General features: G+C 43.2%; 3 protein-coding genes across 4 annotated transcripts; 2 read left to right on the forward strand and 1 right to left on the reverse strand.

Moving 5' to 3' along the window:
• Window positions 1-75: 75 nt before the first annotated feature.
• LOC121518695 (E3 ubiquitin-protein ligase RNF26-like) lies at window positions 76-18,580 on the reverse strand. 2 transcript variants are annotated; one of them, XM_041801195.1, is made up of 2 exons: window positions 18,396-18,580; window positions 76-1,840 (listed from the first exon to the last, which is right to left on the reverse strand). In XM_041801195.1, exons 1-2 carry the CDS (start codon window positions 18,411-18,413, stop codon window positions 626-628), a joined length of 1,233 nt encoding a protein of 410 aa, XP_041657129.1. In that variant the 5' UTR covers window positions 18,414-18,580; the 3' UTR covers window positions 76-625. The 2 variants fall into 2 exon arrangements, with proteins under 2 accessions (XP_041657129.1, XP_041657130.1); XM_041801196.1 differs by lacking the exon at window positions 18,396-18,580 and adding an exon at window positions 3,638-3,762.
• LOC121518697 (histone H4) lies at window positions 7,292-7,857 on the forward strand. Its single transcript, XM_041801198.1, has one exon. The coding sequence runs from the start codon at window positions 7,372-7,374 to the stop codon at window positions 7,681-7,683; it is 312 nt and encodes a 103-aa protein (XP_041657132.1). The 5' UTR covers window positions 7,292-7,371; the 3' UTR covers window positions 7,684-7,857.
• On the forward strand, window positions 12,484-12,873 carry LOC121518696 (histone H2A-beta, sperm-like). The gene has a single exon (XM_041801197.1). It carries the CDS (start codon window positions 12,484-12,486, stop codon window positions 12,871-12,873), a length of 390 nt encoding a protein of 129 aa, XP_041657131.1.
• Window positions 18,581-19,078: the final 498 nt, after the last annotated feature.

Below are 19,078 nucleotides of genomic sequence, written 5' to 3' on the forward strand. Positions count from 1 at the left end.
GTAGAGATCCACGGCGGTTTTAGTGTTAAACACTCCACCCATACCCAGACCTGACAAGAGACAAAAGTCAGAGAATATTCTTACAAACTTTAATAAATAGCAACAGCAGTAAGTAAGGCATGAATATCAGTTGTTCTTTAAAAGAAGCAGAGTGCTAAAAAAACAAGAACCAGCCATGTAATTACCATGGAAAGAAAAGAATCTGGCAGTTTGGAAGGATAAACTTCACTCAAAGTCAACTTTCACTGTATATTTGAAGTCTTCAGCATATTGGACAACCTTTACATTTTAAATAAATAAGAAAAACAATCATACTTTATGCATTGAAACAGTCTTGGCACAGATCTTCACGTGTAATACTCCAGTGTTGATTATCAGCAGCTACAGTTTCATGAAACAATCAATCACAGGTGAAGAAGTTTAAGAGCTTGGTCGATGTTTTAGCAGACTAAATACTTTTCTTCTAAATGGTTGAAAATAAAAGTGCTGAGATAGAAAAGCTTCCTGATTCCTGTAGAAAAAACTCAAACATGAAATCAACAACCACAGCAGTTGGCACATATGAATGCTGGAAGGTTTAAACACTCAGACGAGCAGACAGTCATAGTAGTGCAGAGTGTGTTGGTCAGAGGAAGACGTCCATGGTCTGTGTGATTGGCTGCCTGCACAGCGGACAGCAGCGCTGCTGCACGGCTCGCCGCTGCGTCAGGATGTCGGCGCAGTGTCGACAGAGGCAGAGGTGGCGACACGGCAGCAGCAGCACTGTTTTACTCTGGTCCTGACAGATGACGCACTTCTTCCTCTCCTCCTGCTCCTTCAACAGGCTGAGCAGCTCCATGTCTGTGAGGGGGCCGCCGGCGTCGGGAGGTTTGTTCTTCCTGTGAGTTCTTTTCTTTCTGACGTTTGCAGGATTGCCGTTTAGCTGCAGAGAGGCTGGCGGGCTCGGGTCAGTCTCTGATGGGTCGTTTTCAGTGATTACAGCTACCGTGTGAGCGTGTGGGGGCCTTGTGGGAGTGTGCTCTAGTATCGTCTGTGCGTGACCCGGCCCCTGGAAGGCGTTCATAAGTCTGAGGCTCTGGTGTGCGGCGAGGGCAGAAAGTCTGGGGTGCAGAAACAACATCACAAGTGCAACAACAACAACAGTGATGAGTAAAACGTTTAAGTCAAGGGTCAGAATAGTCATGACAACACGTCCAATTGCAGCCAGGAAGTCCAGCAGCAGCTGACAAGGCGTCCACAGCAGCACAGATGCTCCGACGAGGCAGCTGTACAAGAAGGTCAGCAGAGTCAGAGTAAGGTCGACCATCCTGTGCACAGGGTCCGCCACCACCTCCCAGACCCCTGCCAGGACGCACGCACAGTTCTGCGTGCTGATGAGAACGATGTTGATCACCGTGTTGACAAAATAAAGGACGAGGCTGAGCACGATGCAGACGCCCTCACAAGTCTGCCTCAGGATGCAGCTCCCTGACATAAACCCGCGGTGCAGCAAGTCTTTGACTCGCCAGGCCACATGACAGAAGAGGTGTCCCACCATCTTGAAGCTCTCGAACACCCCTCCCAGCGCCTGCAGCCAGCCCTCCACGGCCTGCAGCGCTCCACAGGCCGCGCAGGAGACGGCCTCTGTGGCGGTAAGAAAGGAGAAAAGTGCAAAGTTCCAGTACTCAACCAGGCTGGAGCTGCTCAGGGCGACCAGCATGCTGTGGAAGGAGGCGCTGACGCCAGAGAGGAAGTGAAACAGCCAGGTGAACGTCCTGACCAGCAGGTCGAGCAGCAGGCAGCAGGCATCCAGACATCTCCCAACAGCCAGAGAGACAACGTTCACTTCATCCATCGTTGGCTGGAAGAGGAGAGAAACTAAAATCAGACACTGATAAACTCATTAATAAGCATTTCTTCATAAAGACGGATAAAGAAGAATAAATATGAGCTCCATTTAAAGCACAGGGTCATTTCAACAAACTTCTTTAAGAATCATTATCAAAGTTTGACGTAGATTAAGTGCAACTGCAACCATAAAGGACGATTTAGAGTCAGAAAAATTCCAAGAAAAGAGGAAATGAAATTCAGATTTTCAACTAAAAATAATTCTGACAAAGTGGAATTGTTTTGATCTATCTACAGAAGGACGAGGGCAGGTTTCTCACTTGAGAGCCAATTTTCCATTCTGACTTTGATCTCAGAATTCTGATTTTAATCTTAGAATTCTAACTTTGATCTCAGAATTCTGACTTTGATCTCAGAATTCTGACTTTGATCTCAGAATTGTAACTTTGATCTCAGGAATCTTACTTTTATCTCAGCATTTAACTCTCATTTCATAATCCTGACTTTAATCTCATAATTCTGATTATAATCATGGGATTCTGATATTGATCAAAGGATGAATGTAAATCAGAATATTGATTCTGATTACATAATTCTGACTTCAATCACAGAATTCTGACTTTAATTTCATAATTCTGACACTGATCTCAAAATCTTTAAGAAATAAGTTTTCTAAAAAGAAAAAAAAAAACATCTTTTTTTTAAATTTTTAAATCTGTGACATATCCTTATCTGTGTTCATCACATCCATGAACCACTCTAAAATTGACTGGTACTTGCCCTTCCACTTGTAGATGAGGTTTTAACATCAAATCTCTTACAAAGTTATCATTAACCAAATATATTATCAGCTTATGAATATTATAAATTAGGGCAATGAGACAAAGATACAAATGTAGAAGTCTTTTCCACAAATATGATTGTGGGATGTCAATTTGGCCTCCTTACTGTAAAATAAAATTTATTGTTAAAAGTAATAAATAAGTTGGTTATAAATGCTTTTGTTATTGTGAGATGAGACTCACCTTACCAATCTTTATTTTTTAAAAAAAGTCTAAAATGTTGAAATAAATGTAGTAGGGATTTAAATGGCTCCAAATGCTGAACTACACAAAAAATGAAATTAGAAATAAAACTGATATTACAAACACACTGTGGCCTACACGTATCACATAATTATGTTCTGTCATAACCTTTTTTTTAACATTAATGTCAGTATGAAACACAAAACTGTTTAAAAACCTTTCAGTCATTGGATTATACATTCACGGAACTGCCTTTGTTTAAAGATCTGATTTAAGCGAACAGATGCAGTGGGCATGCGTCAAAAATTAAACACTTCCTGAGATAAAATCAACCCGAATAAAAAACTTCTGTGTGAAGTGTTAATGCCGAATGAAAGGGTGACTACTATTGTCTACAAATGCGCATTTAAAAAGAGGAAATGTTTGTTTGTATTCGTTTAAAACCGAAATAAAGATTTCTAAAGGGAGTTTGGTATACAAACATCATAGGCTTTATAGACATTATATGCGTATATCTATGAACCGTTACATCTGACATCATCGCGCTCTCCACACAAGCCTTTAGCTGGACAGTAGAAACTCACCGTATAAAACGTTTAATAGTGTGTTTTAACCGGTTATATCTCGGTTATTCGTTAATTTAAATGCCTTCTGTGGCAGTAACAAGATGCTAACGTGACCATGCCAACCACACCCATTAGCATTAGCATTAGCAAGCTGTTAAACCCATCAGAAATAAAGGGAGCCGTCCTGATTGAACAGTACCGGGTTGTTTCACGGCTTACCTTAACGACATGACGCGGAGAATTAATACGAGGCACTGTGACACAGTACAGCACGGATTAGGCACATTTTAGCATCATGTTTTTGGTTCTCCCTTCTTCTTCTTTCTGGTTCATTTAAGATCCAGTAGACAAGTCAAAGCGTTATTCCGCCACCTATCGTTACTGTTGGCGTATTACACCTCCGAGAAACAAGTGAAAGGAGAAATGCTGGAATATTTAAGAGCACAGCTCATTATTTTTAAAGTTCCCATCTTAGTAAGCAACTGACTGGCATCTTGCACATGCATTTCTCTAATATCTGAATATATTTTCAACCAGCAAACATGGAGAAATCAGATAAAATACAACTTTACACAAGATGGACCACATGCCTGGAGGCTACAACTGAAAAGTGAGCCACTCACAATTACTGATCTACGATTTAGGGAAGATAATGTGGGCCACTCATTTAAAATCAAAATAAGAATGAGGAGATTAAAGTAAAAATTCTGAAATCAAAATAAAAATCCAAGTCAGAATTCTCGGGGAAAATCAGAACTCTAGGATCTGGGATTAAATTTGGAATCCTTCAATGGAAGCAAGAATTCTGAGATTCCAGTGAGAATCCATGACACCCCTCATCCTCTTTCACCAGGTTGTTTCACAGTGGCAGCAGCTGAAGCAGGCCATTTTTGCTGGCTTATATCAATTTTCATCCCATTTCATCAAATTTCCACCTATTTTTTGCCACTTTAATGGCATTTCAGCCATTTTAAAATCCCATTTAACCACTCAATATGCCCATTTTTGACACTTTAACCATTTTAGCCATTTTTGGGTTATTATATACCACTTTATGTCATTTTTAGCATTTCTAACCCATTTCTGCTATTTTAAAAATCTGATTTCACCATCTTTCCCACCATTTTTTGACATTATTAACCCATTTTAGCTATTTTTAATGTATTTTGTTTCAGTTTTTTACAAAAGGATTTACATTTTTAAGAGGGCTACTTACTACACAAATGAATTAACATTTGTTCCTTTGATAAGAGTTGTTATTATTCAGGTTAAATATAAAATACCACAGCTTAGCTTCACAGTGGACCATGATTGTGCTGGCCCCCAGTTTGGCTGGGCCCCAGAAAGCTCTCTCATCCCCCCCATGGAAGGCCTTGTCTCCACATGACTGTTCTTGAATGTTCATGGCTGTGTTCAACCACCTTCAGGTATAGCGGGGGTCCCCGGTCTCTGGCACCTTTATTTTGGGGGTTGCAGGCTGAAAAGGTTGAGAGCCCCTGGAGTAGTGGATGGTTGGTGGATGGCCACCATGTCCCAACAAGGCTGTGATATCAGCAAGGAGTAGGCGGAGTCATGTTTTGGGCTGGATTCATGAGGAGAGAGCTGGTAGGCCCCTTTAGGGTCCCTGAAGGTGTGAAAATGAAAGTTTACAGAGTTTCTGACTGACCACTTTCTTCCATGGTACAAAAAGAAGAACTTGGCCTGTTAAGAGGTTTTTGATTGAAATAGCTTTGATTTCAGTAAATATGACCTCCTCATGCTGCAAACTCAACAAATGACCATTTTCAGTTCTTTACAACCTATAAAATGTTCTGAAACTCTGCTGTGCATAATAATGTGGAACAGTGCATTTTGATTGTAATTGTAATCATTGTGAGGTTTGTTCAGTAAAATCTGAAATATGCTCTGGGGGTTGATGACTTGAAAAATATACTAAATTTCATTTACATCGACTATTTAGGAAAATCAGAGAAAAATATCGTTAGCATAATAATTTGGAATAGGTGCATTTGAGACTCATTTTTTGTTGTAGTACATCTCCTTTCAGAAAAAAAAAAAAAAAAAAACATTACTCTTTCACATGAATGAAGGACAGAAAAAGTTGACGAGGGGGTTGATGGGACATCCCTACTCTGTAGTTGTTCCTGAGTGCCCCCCACACAAAGAGGCCCATGTCTGAAATGAAGGTGTTTCCTGTACCGATGCTGATCAGGGTTTTCAGTTTTATTTCTGTAACAGTTTACTGAAGGTAGCATAAACACAAAGAGCATGCTTTCCAGAACAGGGGTGTCAAACTCAAGGCCCGGGGGCCAAATCCAGCCCGTGGTAAAGTTAAACCCGGCCCACCAGATCCTATGATATTTTTATCAGAACTGGTCCACCTGTATGAGGTCTGCGGATTTCCTCCAGTATAAAAATGTAAACTAAACCTGGAAGATTCATAACATCCTCGCTGAGTCATAAAAAATAGAAAAAAAGTAAACAGTAAAAATATTTTGACAAAAAGTCAGGAATGTAGGAGAAATTTGTTTTCTCTATATTTTGCCTCTCCCATGAATAAAAGTTATGATTTTTACTTTTTATTTCATATTTTAACCTTTACATCTTATAACTTTGACTCTTTCTCTCATATTTTAACCTTTTAGATTCATAAGTTTACATTTTAAATCCTATTTTGAAATTTTAAGTCATGTCTTTGACTTTTATCTCATGTTTTGACCTTTATCAACTCCTAATTTTGACTTTTATCTCGGTTATTTACCTTTAACCCCTTAACGCCTGTTGTCGCATATTTGAGACATACTTTTATGATACTTCTATCTAATCAATAGGTTCTATAAATTACTCAAAAAAACTTCTGAATACAATCTGATAAGTGATAAAATTGCCCTCAAGTGGATTATCAGTTACCAAAAACACCTAGCCTAATGAATGAGATGAGATACTGAATATATATCTGTTAGATTTTATGGAAATTTGGTTTTTTTTTTTTTTTCAGAATGTTAAATGAACATTTCAATTTAAAAAAAAAAAAAAGAATTTTCTGGCTATTATTTATGTTTTCAGGCTTTAAGGGGTTAAAACTCATGATTTTAATGTTATTTCATATTTTTGTCATTTTAAACTCACGATTTTGATTTTTATCTCACATTTTAATCGTTAAATATCATGAGTTTGAATTTTATCTCAGTTTTACTGACCATTTCAACTCCTCACTCTGACTTTCATCTAATTTCTTTACCCTTAAAACTCATGGTTTTAAAATTTCATCTCATATTTTGACCTTTATAACTCATTATTTTGTCTCTTATAACATTTTTGAGTTAAAAATCATGGTTTTAGCATTCTATCTCATGTTTTGCTTTTTAAAAACATTATTTAGATTTTACATTTCATGTTTTTTCCTTTAAATCTTGTAAGTTTGACTTTTTATCTCGGATTTTGAGTTTTTAACTTATCATGTTGACCTTTTAATCTCAAAATCTTGAGAATCTTGACAGTCCATGGTTAAATATCGACCCTGTTAGGCCCTCAGGTTAGACCCAAATCCAGAATCCAGTCCCTGCTGTGATCGAGTTTGACACCCCTGTCCCAGAATGTTTGTGAATCCTTTGAACAGTCTGCTACAGATGCTCTCTACGGGAAACAGACAGACATAAAAGGGCATTCTGATGTTTGATCATTTTTAGACATCTTTAATAGTCGCCATGCTCTTATTTTACAAAAAGGAGCCACCAAAGTAAACCGCGCTTTCCAGGTTCTAGCTGATGAATAAAAGGATTTTAACCGATTACATAAGGTGGTTGCTGGAGTGAAACAAAGGAGGAAGGAGTTCAGTGTAACACCGCCACTCTCTCCTGTCTCTTTAACGTCCGCAGGGAGGATTTATAAAAAGATGGCTGCCACTGTCCGATGCATTCTGTTCAAACTAACTGTCGAAAGGGTCGTTCAAGATGTCTGGCCGTGGAAAGGGCGGGAAAGGACTCGGTAAAGGAGGCGCTAAGCGTCACCGTAAAGTCCTCCGCGATAACATCCAGGGAATCACCAAGCCCGCCATCCGCCGTCTGGCTCGCCGCGGTGGAGTCAAGCGGATCTCCGGTCTCATCTACGAGGAGACCCGCGGGGTGTTGAAGGTTTTCCTGGAGAACGTCATCCGGGATGCCGTCACCTACACGGAGCACGCCAAGAGGAAGACTGTGACCGCCATGGACGTGGTCTACGCTCTCAAGAGGCAGGGACGGACCCTGTACGGATTTGGGGGTTAAACTTAACCTGGTCCAAGGAGAAACAAAGGCTCTTTTCAGAGCCACCACTCATTAGAAAGAGAAATATCCTGTTTTATAATTAATCTCACAGTTGAACGGGAAGGATGATTGCTTTAGACCAACGATAGAGAAACCCTTGTTCTAATGTACAATAATAAAAATGTTTGACCTGGACCACGGATGTATTCATTGTATTATTTAACAATAATATCAGAAACCTATCCTCTTATATAGCGTTTGACTATTAGTCATAGCAACGGAAGTTTGTTTCTTGAGAGAAAGAGAAAGGTCAAAGAAACCTTTTCCTTTATCTAGTGATGGGAATTCCACGTCTTTCTAGTGATCTGGACCATTTGGCTCAATTCAGTGATAAGGGCCGAATCTTTCAGCCCTGAAACGGCTCTTCACTGCTGTACCAGTGGCTTTGACTGGACGAATTTGGCCCCATCATGACATGACTGATAGTATATTGAAGTAAATCAGTGCCATCTAAGTTTGAATTTGAATTTCTGGAGATGAAATTGTTTTTAGCAAAAAAATGGATTTTGAATTTGAAAAAACATCAAGTAAGCACCCTTTTTTTTTTTACCACAATTTTTATCTGATGCAAAATTTGAATGTGTCAAAATAGTCAGTTTTAAAAAAATAAATCTCAAAAAGAGAAACAAAAAAAGCAAAAACAAAAAAACCCCAAACAAAACACCCCCCCCAAAAAAAAAAACTCCCAAAATTCAGCTCCTAGAGCCGGCAAAAAAAAAAAAAAACCTCCCAAAATTCAGCTCCTAGAGCCGGCAAAAAACAAAAAAAACCTCCCAAAATTCAGAGTAAGCTGTAAGCTGTATATGTTTTTTTTTTTACTGAGCTCCTGTGATCCAATGTGAACTTTGTAATTTCTTTGCAGTTTTAAAATGAAAAAGAAAATCTTCCTATATGACAGCTCTGCCTGCGCCTATAAGATCAACATATGCAAGAATGTCCAATATAATATTGGTGATGGAGTTTGTGTCATTAGGAGTTGGTGATTTAAGGTGCTGAATTGAGCTGCTAGAGCCGGCGGCCGGCTGTAGCTGCTAGAGCCGGCGGCCGGCTGTAGCTGCTAGAGCCGGCGGCCGGCTGTAGCTGCTAGAGCCGGCGGCCGGCTGTAGCTGCTAGAGCCGGCGGCCGGCTGTAGCTGCTAGAGCCGGCGGCCGGCTGTAGCTGCTAGAGCCGGCGGCCGGCTGTAGCTGCTAGAGCCGGCGGCCGGCTGTAGCTGCTAGAGCCGGCGGCCGGCTGTAGCTGCTAGAGCCGGCGGCCGGCTGTAGCTGCTAGAGCCGGCGGCCGGCTGGAGCTGCTAGAGCCGGCGGCCGTTAGCTGGCAGAGCCGCGGCCGGCTGTAGCTGCTAGAGCCGGCGCCGGCTGTAGCTGCTAGAGCCGGCGCCGGCTGTAGCTGCTAGAGCCGGCGGCGGCGGCGCTGTAGCTGCTAGAGCCGGCGACCGGCTGTAGCTGCTAGAGCCGGGCGGCTGTGGCTGCTAGAGCCGGCGGCCGGGCTGTAGCTGCTAGAGCCGGCGGCCGGCTGTAGCTGCTTGTGCCGGCGGCCGGCGGTAGCTGCTAGAGCCGGCGGCCGGCGGTAGCTGCTAGAGCCGGCGGCCGGCTGTAGCTGCTAGAGCCGGCGGCCGGCTGTAGCTGCTAGAGCCGGCGCCGGCGGCCGGCTGTAGCTGCTAGAGCCGGCGGCCGGCTGTAGCTGCTAGAGCCGGCGGCCGGCTGTAGCTGCTAGAGCCGGCGGCCGGCTGTAGCTGCTAGAGCCGGCGGCCGGCTGTAGCTGCTAGAGCCGGCGGCCGGCTGTAGCTGCTAGAGCCGGCGGCCGGCTGTCGCGGCTGCTAGAGCCGGAGCCGGCCGGCTGCTGGCCAGAGCCGGCGGCTGTGGCTGCTAGAGCGGGCAGCCGGCGTCGTGGCTGCTGGGAGCCGGCGGCCGGCTGTAGCTGCTAGAGCCGGCGGCGGCCGGCTGTAGCTGCTAGAGCCGGCGGCTGTAGCTGCCGGGCGCCGCCGGCTGTAGTGCCGGCGGCCGGCTGTAGCTGCTAGAGCCGGCGGCCGGCTGTAGCTGCTAGAGCCGGCGGCCGGCTGTAGCTGCTAGAGCCGGCGGCCGGCTGTAGCTGCTAGAGCCGGCTGCCGGCTGTAGCTGCTAGAGCCGGCGGCCGGCTGTAGCTGCTAGAGCCGGCGGCCGGCTGTAGCTGCTAGAGCCGGCGGCCGGCTGTAGCTGCTAGAGCCGGCGGCCGGCTGTAGCTGCTAGAGCCGGCGGCCGGCTGTAGCTGCTAGAGCCGGCGGCCGGCTGTAGCTGCTAGAGCCGGCGGCCGGCTGTAGCTGCTAGAGCCGGCGGCCGGCTGTAGCTGCTAGAGCCGGCGGCCGGCTGTAGCTGCTAGAGCCGGCGGCCGGCTGTAGCTGCTAGAGCCGGCGGCCGGCTGTAGCTGCTAGAGCCGGCGGCCGGCTGTAGCTAGAGCCGGTAAAATTAGCACCTTCTTATCACCTTTTTGACGCATAACCCCTGCTGATACATTTCACCAGACACCAGGGGGGAGATAGCCCCCCCTGGCCCCTTTCCACAGGGCACTGCTCGATCCAGGTACTGGCGGCACTGGGTTCCGAACCCCAGCCTCTCCCGCCACTGGTGCTCATGCCCACTTGGGTGCTTGAGAGTGTGCTGAACCCACTGCGCCATCGGTACCTTTCACACTGAGAGATCTTATCCTGACACATTTATCATTATCATTTGGGATGTCAGAATTTAAAATTCACCACCTCTCCCCTAACACTTCCAGAGTTTCCCATCTCCCTTTGAATTCAAGTTGTCACCAAACCATGGGACGACTTGAACCTGCAACCTCCTGATTACCAGGCAGCCCACTCTCCCAAGGCCACAGATAAAGACACTTGCTGAAGTGCTCCAAAGGTTTTTAAATTCTCTCCTTAGACTCAAATCACCAAAACTGACCAAGCCATTGTAAGATTTGAACCTGCCACCTTCAGACTCCCAAGCAAGCCTTTATCTCGCTAGACTACCAAAGCAGACATTTGCAATGTGTTCCAGATGTTTCCTCTTCTTTATTTGGAGTCAAAGCTTAAAAATTGACAAAGTCAGATTAAGATTTGAACCTGCAACCTTCAGACTCCCAGACAGACCTCTACCTCCCTAGCTCACATAGACAGACACCTGCCATCATCTCCTAAAGCTTTTCCCTTCTTTCTTCAGACTCAGCTCTTAAAAACTGACCAAGCCTAAGTAGGATTTGAACCTGACACCTTCAGACTCCCAACCAATCCTTTATCTCTCTAGACTACCAAAGCAGACACCTGCAAGGGACTTCCAGGGGTTTCCTCTTCTTTATTTGAAGTCAAAGCTTGAAAATTGACAAAGTCATATTAAGATTTGAACCTGCCACCTTCAGACTCCCAGACAGACCGCTCCTCCTCTTGGCCACAGAGACAAACATCTCGAGAAGTTCCAAAAGATTCTCCTTTTTCTCTTTGGAGAATCGCATTGCCCCGTCCTCCCGGTCGAAAAGACTTTGTCATTCGTGAGACACTCTGACTCTTTGTGCCCCTGGATGTACACTTTAATACTTCGTGCCCCTGGGTGTCCAATTTTAGGACAACTGGAGGAGTAAGGGGGGGCAGCTATCCTTCCCAAGGCAGAGAAGCCCCTCACACGGGCTGCCAGGCAAAGGGGGCAAAATAGGGCCAACAAAGACACTCGCTTTCAAACTCAACCCCCCCCCCCCCCCTTTTTTTTTTTTTTATTCAAAATGCTTTGACCTAGAGTGCTCAAATTCGGTTATGTTCATCCTGGAATCATGTACAATCGTGGTCAGTTTTTTCAGACTCCTATGACCTTGCTAAGTCTCAAAGATCAGGCATAAGAGGCCTAAAATGCATGCACAGGGCCCCAGAAAAGGACTTTTTTGCACGTTGTGTCACAGGATTCTATGCTGGACTCCCCTTTTCCACGTTGTGTCACTGGATTTCATGCTGTATTCCCTTTTTTCACATTGTGTCACTGGACAGACATCTACCTCCCTAGCCATAAAAACTGTATGGAAAACATGAATCAAAAATATGTAATAAGTTTGCACATATATACCCTAAATAAGCAAAAACAGCTTGAAGTACAATTATAATAAGTTAAAGGTGGCAAAAATGGTCACAAAGTAGAAAAAATGGCTGAGAAGTGGCAAAAATAAGTTATAGGTTACATTAAATGTTCCAAATGTGGCAAAAATGAGTGAAAAGTGACTCGAATAGGCAAAAAGCAATCCAGATTGGCAAGAATGGGCAGAAAATAGGAAACAAGTGGTACTGAGATGCAAAAACTAGCTGAAATGGGTGAACATTGGCAGAAAAAATGGTGAAAAGGGGCAAAAACTGGACAAAAGTGACAAACTGGGTTAAAGAAAAGTAGGAAATATGTGGTATGTAATTGCAAAGGGGGTTTAAATGGCTGAAAAGTGGCAAAATTTGGTAAAAAGGGCAAAAACTTTCCCTTTTTAAGAGTTTTTGAGGGGGTAATATTAAACATCAAGACATTAAAGAGCCACAAGTATTCAAAAAGCTCCACACGTTGAGTATCACTGATTTAAACGCTCTTCTATCAGATCGATTTTTCCCTCACAGTGAAGCCTTTGTCTTAAAGGCGGAGCGGGCGGGACGTGCTCTTCTCTGATTGGTGGATGAATCGAACGCTCAGCGCACGAGCAGCAGAGTCTCTATATAAAGACAGAGAACGCTGCCGCCGCTGCACGCTTTGATCTCAGACACTTAGATAAGACGTAACAATGTCAGCACGTGGTGGTAAGGGAGCCGGTAAGGTGAGAGCCAAGGCGAAGAGCCGTTCATCCCGTGCCGGGCTCCAGTTCCCGGTGGGTCGCGTCCACAGACTGCTGAGGAAAGGGAACTATGCACAGCGGGTGGGTGCCGGAGGCCCGGTCTACCTGGCGGCGGTGCTGGAGTATTTGACCGCTGAGATCCTGGAGCTGGCTGGAAACGCTGCCCGGGACAACAAGAAGACCAGGATCATCCCCCGGCACCTGCAGCTGGCTGTCCGCAACGACGAGGAGCTCAACAAGCTGTTCGGAGGAGTCACCATCGCTCAGGGCGGCGTGCTGCCAAACATACACGCTACTCTGCTGCCCAAGAAGACCGAAAGACCCGCCAAGATCAAGTAGATCCCCATAGCTGGACTACAGGAACAACGGCTCTTCTAAGAGCCACGCAAACACAAACCAAAGAGCTTCATCATCCTCCTATATTAACATAGCAGTCTGATCTTTGGCTCAGCTGTCATTCGTTCATCTCATCACTTCTTTAACCCTTTTTCTACTCAGAACGAGCCAGAAGGGATGCTCGAAACGGCTGATTCTAAATAACTGCATGATTAGGTCTGACACTATTACAGGAGTTACATCAGGGTTGGTGGTCTAGCTTTACAGGTTCAGACCACAAGGAGAAACCTGTGAAATTATCGCTGTATATGAGCTGTATGGACATTAAAGTCACAAACTAAAGGTTAATACTGACAAGGACAAGTTATTGTACAGCATAGCTTAACTATGAGGATCTATTTGGATCAATAAATTGTAGTCATTACAATTGCAGCTCCTGTAAAAGGAGCTGATCAGACTGGTGGCCAGCAAAAACATGGTCCATTGTAAAGTTAAGCTGTAGTATTTTACATTTAACCTGCAATATAACCACCAGTTTTAAAGAAACAAATATTTTTTAAAATTCATTTGTGCAGTAAGTCGCCCACATAAAAATGTTAATCCTTTTGTTTAAAACAGAATCAAAATATATTAAAATTAGCTACAATAGATTAATAATGGCAAAAAAAGCTGGGAAAGGTTGGTCAGTTGCAGTTTAAAAGTAGCAAGTATGGCTTAAGTGCCAAAAAAAACAAACAAAAAAAATGGTACAGAGGGTCTAATGGTAGCAATGATGGGTCAACAGAGCCAACGATAGGCAGAGAGTGGCAAGATCTGGTTTGGAAGTGGCAAAAAGAGGCAGAAAAAAGTGGTGGTAAGGGTTTCAAAGTGAGAAAAGTGTGTTCTAGTTGGCAAAAATGAGTTAACTTTGGCGAAATTGGTGTTAAAAAAGTGATGACAGGGGAGCAGGTGCCTAGTGGTTAAAGACGCTCCCAGGTTCGAATCCGGCCTGAGGCCCTTTACTGCATGTCTCCCCCCCACTCTTGACCCTGTTTCCGACTCTATCCACTGTCCTCCTCTATCTAATAAAGGCAGAAAAATGCCCAAAATAAATCTTTAAAAAAAAAAAGAAAAAGTGATGACAATGTGTTGAAATCTGTGAAAAATGGTGTAAAGTGGCAAGAGTGTAAAACTATTCCTATTTCTTGAAGGCATCTGGAGCCCCCCTGTCAGTGTGTGTGGACCCCCAATGGGGTCCCGAGCCCAAGGTTGAGAAGCAGTGACCTAACAGAGGTGAAATTTCCACAAATCCAAAAGCCATGTCTGTTAGCAGACCGGAGCGCTGTCCGAGACACTTTCAGCCATGATATATAAAAATAACGTTTCTAATACTGACTCTAAGTATTTAGTCTACCAATAATAAATTGTCTGACCATTACTTTTGCATTGATGTACACATGCGAATGCTTCAAGTCTGCAAAGAAAAGAAATCAGCCTGATAAAATGTCTGTATTGTGTTCGGTTTGAGCTGATGTATGTGAGAGCCTTGTGATGAGGCGTTAGTATAAAGCATGAGCAGTTTAGTGAAGTGAAACCAACGGCTGTGTTTGACGTTTAGGATAAGAGTGACTGGACTGTGTGTAATGCGATGTTAATGCGTTGAATTTTAGGAGTCCCACTTATGTGATGTTCGAAGTAATTTTGAAATGGAGTGAAAGAAAGAGTGGCTTGACTCGGGAGATTGGACTCATAAGCCGGAGCTGTGGTCAGGTGTCGGGGAAGGGGGGCACATGCATGAATGCGGAAGTGTGGATTAGAACCAGGAGGGAAGGTTGTTGTAGTGTCAGTTTAGACTGAAGATATGAAAGATGTGTGGTGAGGATGATGTGTTTCGTGTAGACGTTGTTAACCCTTCAGGTTTGTTGATTGCTCTGTAGTATTAAAATACAGGAGTTTAGTTCTCTTCATGGCGTGTGTTGGCCCTTAAAGAGCCGTTGTTTGTGTTGTTGTCCCCGGTGAGCGGTGAGGGTCTTAGGCCCTCTCTCCGCGATCCTGCGGGCCAGCTGAATGTCTTTGGGCATGATAGTGACCCTCTTGGCGTGAATGGCGCAGAGGTTGGTGTCCTCGAAGAGTCCGACCAGGTAAGCCTCTGAGGCCTCCTGCAGGGCCATGACGGCCGAGCTCTGGAAGCGCAGGTCGGTCTTGAAGTCCTGAGCGATCTCCCGGACGAGGCGCTGGAAGGGCAGCTTCCTGATGAGCAGCTCCGTGGACTTCTGGTAGCGCCGGATCTCTCGGAGAGCCACGGTACCGGGACGGTAACGGTGGGGTTTCTTGACTCCGCCGGTGGCCGGGGCGCTCTTGCGGGCAGCCTTGGTGGCCAGCTGCTTCCTGGGAGCTTTTCCTCCGGTAGATTTACGGGCGGTCTGCTTTGTTCTCGCCATTTTTACTCTCCACGATCAGGGAAGTCACGCCGTTTCGGCGCCAACAGCCGCTTTATGAAGACAACGCCGGCGAGGGCTCACTGCTCATTGGTTCAGCCACACAGGCGCGTGAGCTCAAGCTCATCAACTACTGGACAGACACATTCAAACTCTAACGGTCCTCAACGGCGGCGGACGCAGACAAAGGCAGACAAAGGGGCAGTAGAGAGGCGGAGTTCAGCTTGGTTTCACCACATTTGTTCAAAAAGAGCTTCAACACTTCAACAAACCAGCGTTCTTATACTTTATAACACTCATAATTTAACATGAAACTGAAACAATGACATGAATAACTCTTAGTTTTCAAACTTTTTTCGCCCAAGGCACACCGAAGGTTAAGCCAAAATCTCTGGGCACACCATGTTCACATCAATGCAAAATAGACTAATATAACAGTCTGATAAAAGGGAGAGGTTTCTAGGGCCTAGCCAACTGGGGGTGGTGAAAGGTGGCAAAAATTGGTTAAAAGTGATGAAAAAACATGGCAAACTTGGGCAAAAGATGGCAAGACAAAGTCAAAAATGGGCAACAATTGGCCCAAGGGACCAAAAAATAGGTTAAAAGTGGCAAAAAACATGTTGAAAGTGGCAAAAAAGTGGCAAAAATGGATTGAAAGTGGTCAAAAAGTAGGGCTGAACGATTTGGGAAAATAATATAATTGCGATTTTTTTTTTTTTACCCAATATTGCGATTTGAAATGGGGTTATTCCTTAAGTTCCTCATCTTATGTATTTTCCAACAAACACAAGCAATAAATCATTCTATATTACAACCAACCCAATATTAGACTGAGCAAGAGCAGAACAATTTTGAAAAAAATACTTATCTGTGATGATTTTGACTCGTATTGCAAACTGGATAAGAATTGTTGTATTGTCATTCTCATATCTCCTGAGAAAAAAGTATAAAAATGAAGAAAGTAGGATTGTTTTGTAGATTATTTGAAAAAAGGCACTTGAATGGTTGCATCTTTATGTAATGTATAATGCAACAAAAAAAGTTCTAAACTGGTATTTTGACATAAATTTCTGGTTAAAGAAATATTGCACCTTTTGCCATTTGAAAATTACAGCGGGCCATATTGCGATTTAATCTAATTTGCGATTAATTGTCCAGCCCTATCAAAAAGGGTTAAATGTGATTGAAAGTGGTAAAAACGGGTTAAAAGTGATTCAATAAATCGGCAAAAAGTGGCAAGACAATGGCAAAGTGAGTGAAAATTGTCAAGAAGGTGGCAAAAAAGGTTACAAGTGGCAGAAAAGTGGCAAAAAAGGTTTAAATTTGCTAAAGGGTGGTAAAAATAAGTTAGAGTAATGAAAAAATGAACTGTCCGAATAGTAGCAAAAATATGGCAAAAAGTTGCAAAAAAGGGTCAAAAGTATTTTTTAAAAAGTTGTGAAATTGCAAAAAAGCAGTAAAATTGGTTTAAGTTGTCAAAATAAGTGGCAGAATGGGTAGAAAAATCGGTTAACTTGGTTAAAAGTAGCAAGAATTCATTATTGCAACACCAGTTTCAACTCAATAATAGCTTGCCAAATGAAGTAACTGTTAGCCAGGATGCTAGCACCAATGCTACTGATCCAAAATACATACACTGATCATCAGTACATCACAACTGGGGAGGTCCCGTACTCTGGGGGTTTTCAGGGGCCCAGCAGATTCACATGGCACCCCTTGACTTGCCTCAAGGCACACTACGGTGCCTTGCCACACCATATGAGAACCACTGCATTAACCTCCTGGGATAGGATCTCAAAGTTTAAAACATCAGCCTGGTCTTTGAGCAGGAATTTCTTGGAAACTTTTCTTTCCAAAATCCAGACAAATCCCCCCCCAAAATCAAGGAAAATGCCTAAAATTTTGGTTAAAATTCTCAAACATATTTATAAAGCATCCCACAAAAAGTACCCTAAAGTTTCTCTAAAAAGTCCCCAAATGTTTTGGTGAAACTTTATCATAAAGCCTTTTTTAAACAGTAACCAAGTTAAAAACATGTGAATTCCAAAAGAAACAAACAAAACAAAACAAAACAAAACAAAACAAAACAAAAAAAAAATTGAAAGCAAATACCCCCAAAATTCCACAGAAAATTCTTGAAAATTTTCAAAATCATTCTTCAAATTTTCATGATGAAGACAAAACATCCAAACATTAAAAAAAAAAAAATCCTTTAAAATTTCCATGGGAATTCTTCAGCGTTTTAAGGAACACCCTCCACCTCCAAATTCCCAATCAAATTCCTAAAAAATGTCAAATTAATTTCCTTGATTTCTAAAAAACGTCCTGAAATTTTCATAACATTTCAGACAAATACCTCAAAAAAATCAAGAGCAGAGACGATTAGTTTAAGAAAGTTAAAGTGTTATGTCCCACTATGTGCATGTAGGGTCTTAGGAGGTTAAACTATTGGAGAGAAAATCGACTACAGAACCCCCAAAGTTTCCTCTCAGCACCCCTAAGAACAACACAGGCGGGTATTCTGTGTTTGTCTGTTTCTTCTTATTCCCCAGCATTTTTAATCGGCAGTAGTGATAATCAGCACACTGCAGGACATGGCGATCTCCCTGAATGTGGAAATGAACGAGCTCAGTGGAGGGGGTCATAAGAATCACTCCTCCCTCAGCTGACTCCATTTCTGACCAAAAAACCACTCAGCCTAAACATCTGCTCTAAAACCGACCCAGGTCTGGATTTCTCTGCAGAAAAAGAACCTTCAAGAGTCTTAGCTACTTCCTGATCAAAGACAAGGCCTATGTTCAAACTGATCCGGTCCAACTAATCCCAAATACGAGCGATAGACTATGAATGCATTCAGACTAAAGCTCAGCCATAATCAGCCACTGCTGGACCACTGTTCTACTTAGAGTGCATCCAGAAAGTATTCACAGCGCTTCACTTTTTTCCACATATTGTTAGATTAGTTTTTTTATTTTTTTATGGATTAAATTCATTTTTTTCCTCAAAATTCTACACACAAAACCCAATAATAACTATGTGAAAGATGTTAAAAACTTTTGCAGATTTATCAAAAGTAAACAGAAATATAACATGTACGTTGGTACTCACAGTCTTCGCTCTGTACATTGTTGAAGCACCTTTGGCAGGAAATACAGCCTCCAGTTCGGAGTGTGATGCTACCAGCTTGGCACACCGATTTCTGTGCTGTTTCCTCCATTTTTCTTTGCAGAAGCTCTCAGCTCCATCAGGATGGATGTGGAGTGTCGGTGTCTCTGAGACACTTCCTTGGACTCCATGGCTTGGTTTGTGCTCTGACAGGTGTGTGTCTTTCCAAATCATGTCCAATCAAGGTAGACTCCAATCAGGGTGTAGAAAGATCTGAAGGATGATCAGTGGAAACAGGAGGCACCTGAGCACAATTTTGAATGTCATGGCAAAGGCTGTGAATATCTTTGTAAATGTGTTTTGTATTTATTTATTTATTATTAGTAATATTACCATAAAATTTTCAAAAATTTCAAATGGATGTGAAGGGCTCTATGCCTGGGTTTTCCTTGGGCCCCAAAATTGCTAATTCCCCCCCCCCCTTAATATTTACACTAATGTTGATATAAATGGAACGTATCATATGAACACAACTTTCCCTTCTCATTTCAAAGATGGAAAAGTACTTTTTTTTATGAGACTGGAGAGAGAATTCAGAATTTAAAAAAATAATAATCTGAATTCTGAGATAAAAGGATTCTGGGATGAAAGTCAAAATTCCTAGATCAAAGCCAAACATTTTGAGA

This window comes from Cheilinus undulatus, linkage group 12 (assembly GCF_018320785.1).
Source record: "Cheilinus undulatus linkage group 12, ASM1832078v1, whole genome shotgun sequence".
NCBI lineage: Eukaryota > Metazoa > Chordata > Actinopteri > Labriformes > Labridae > Cheilinus > Cheilinus undulatus.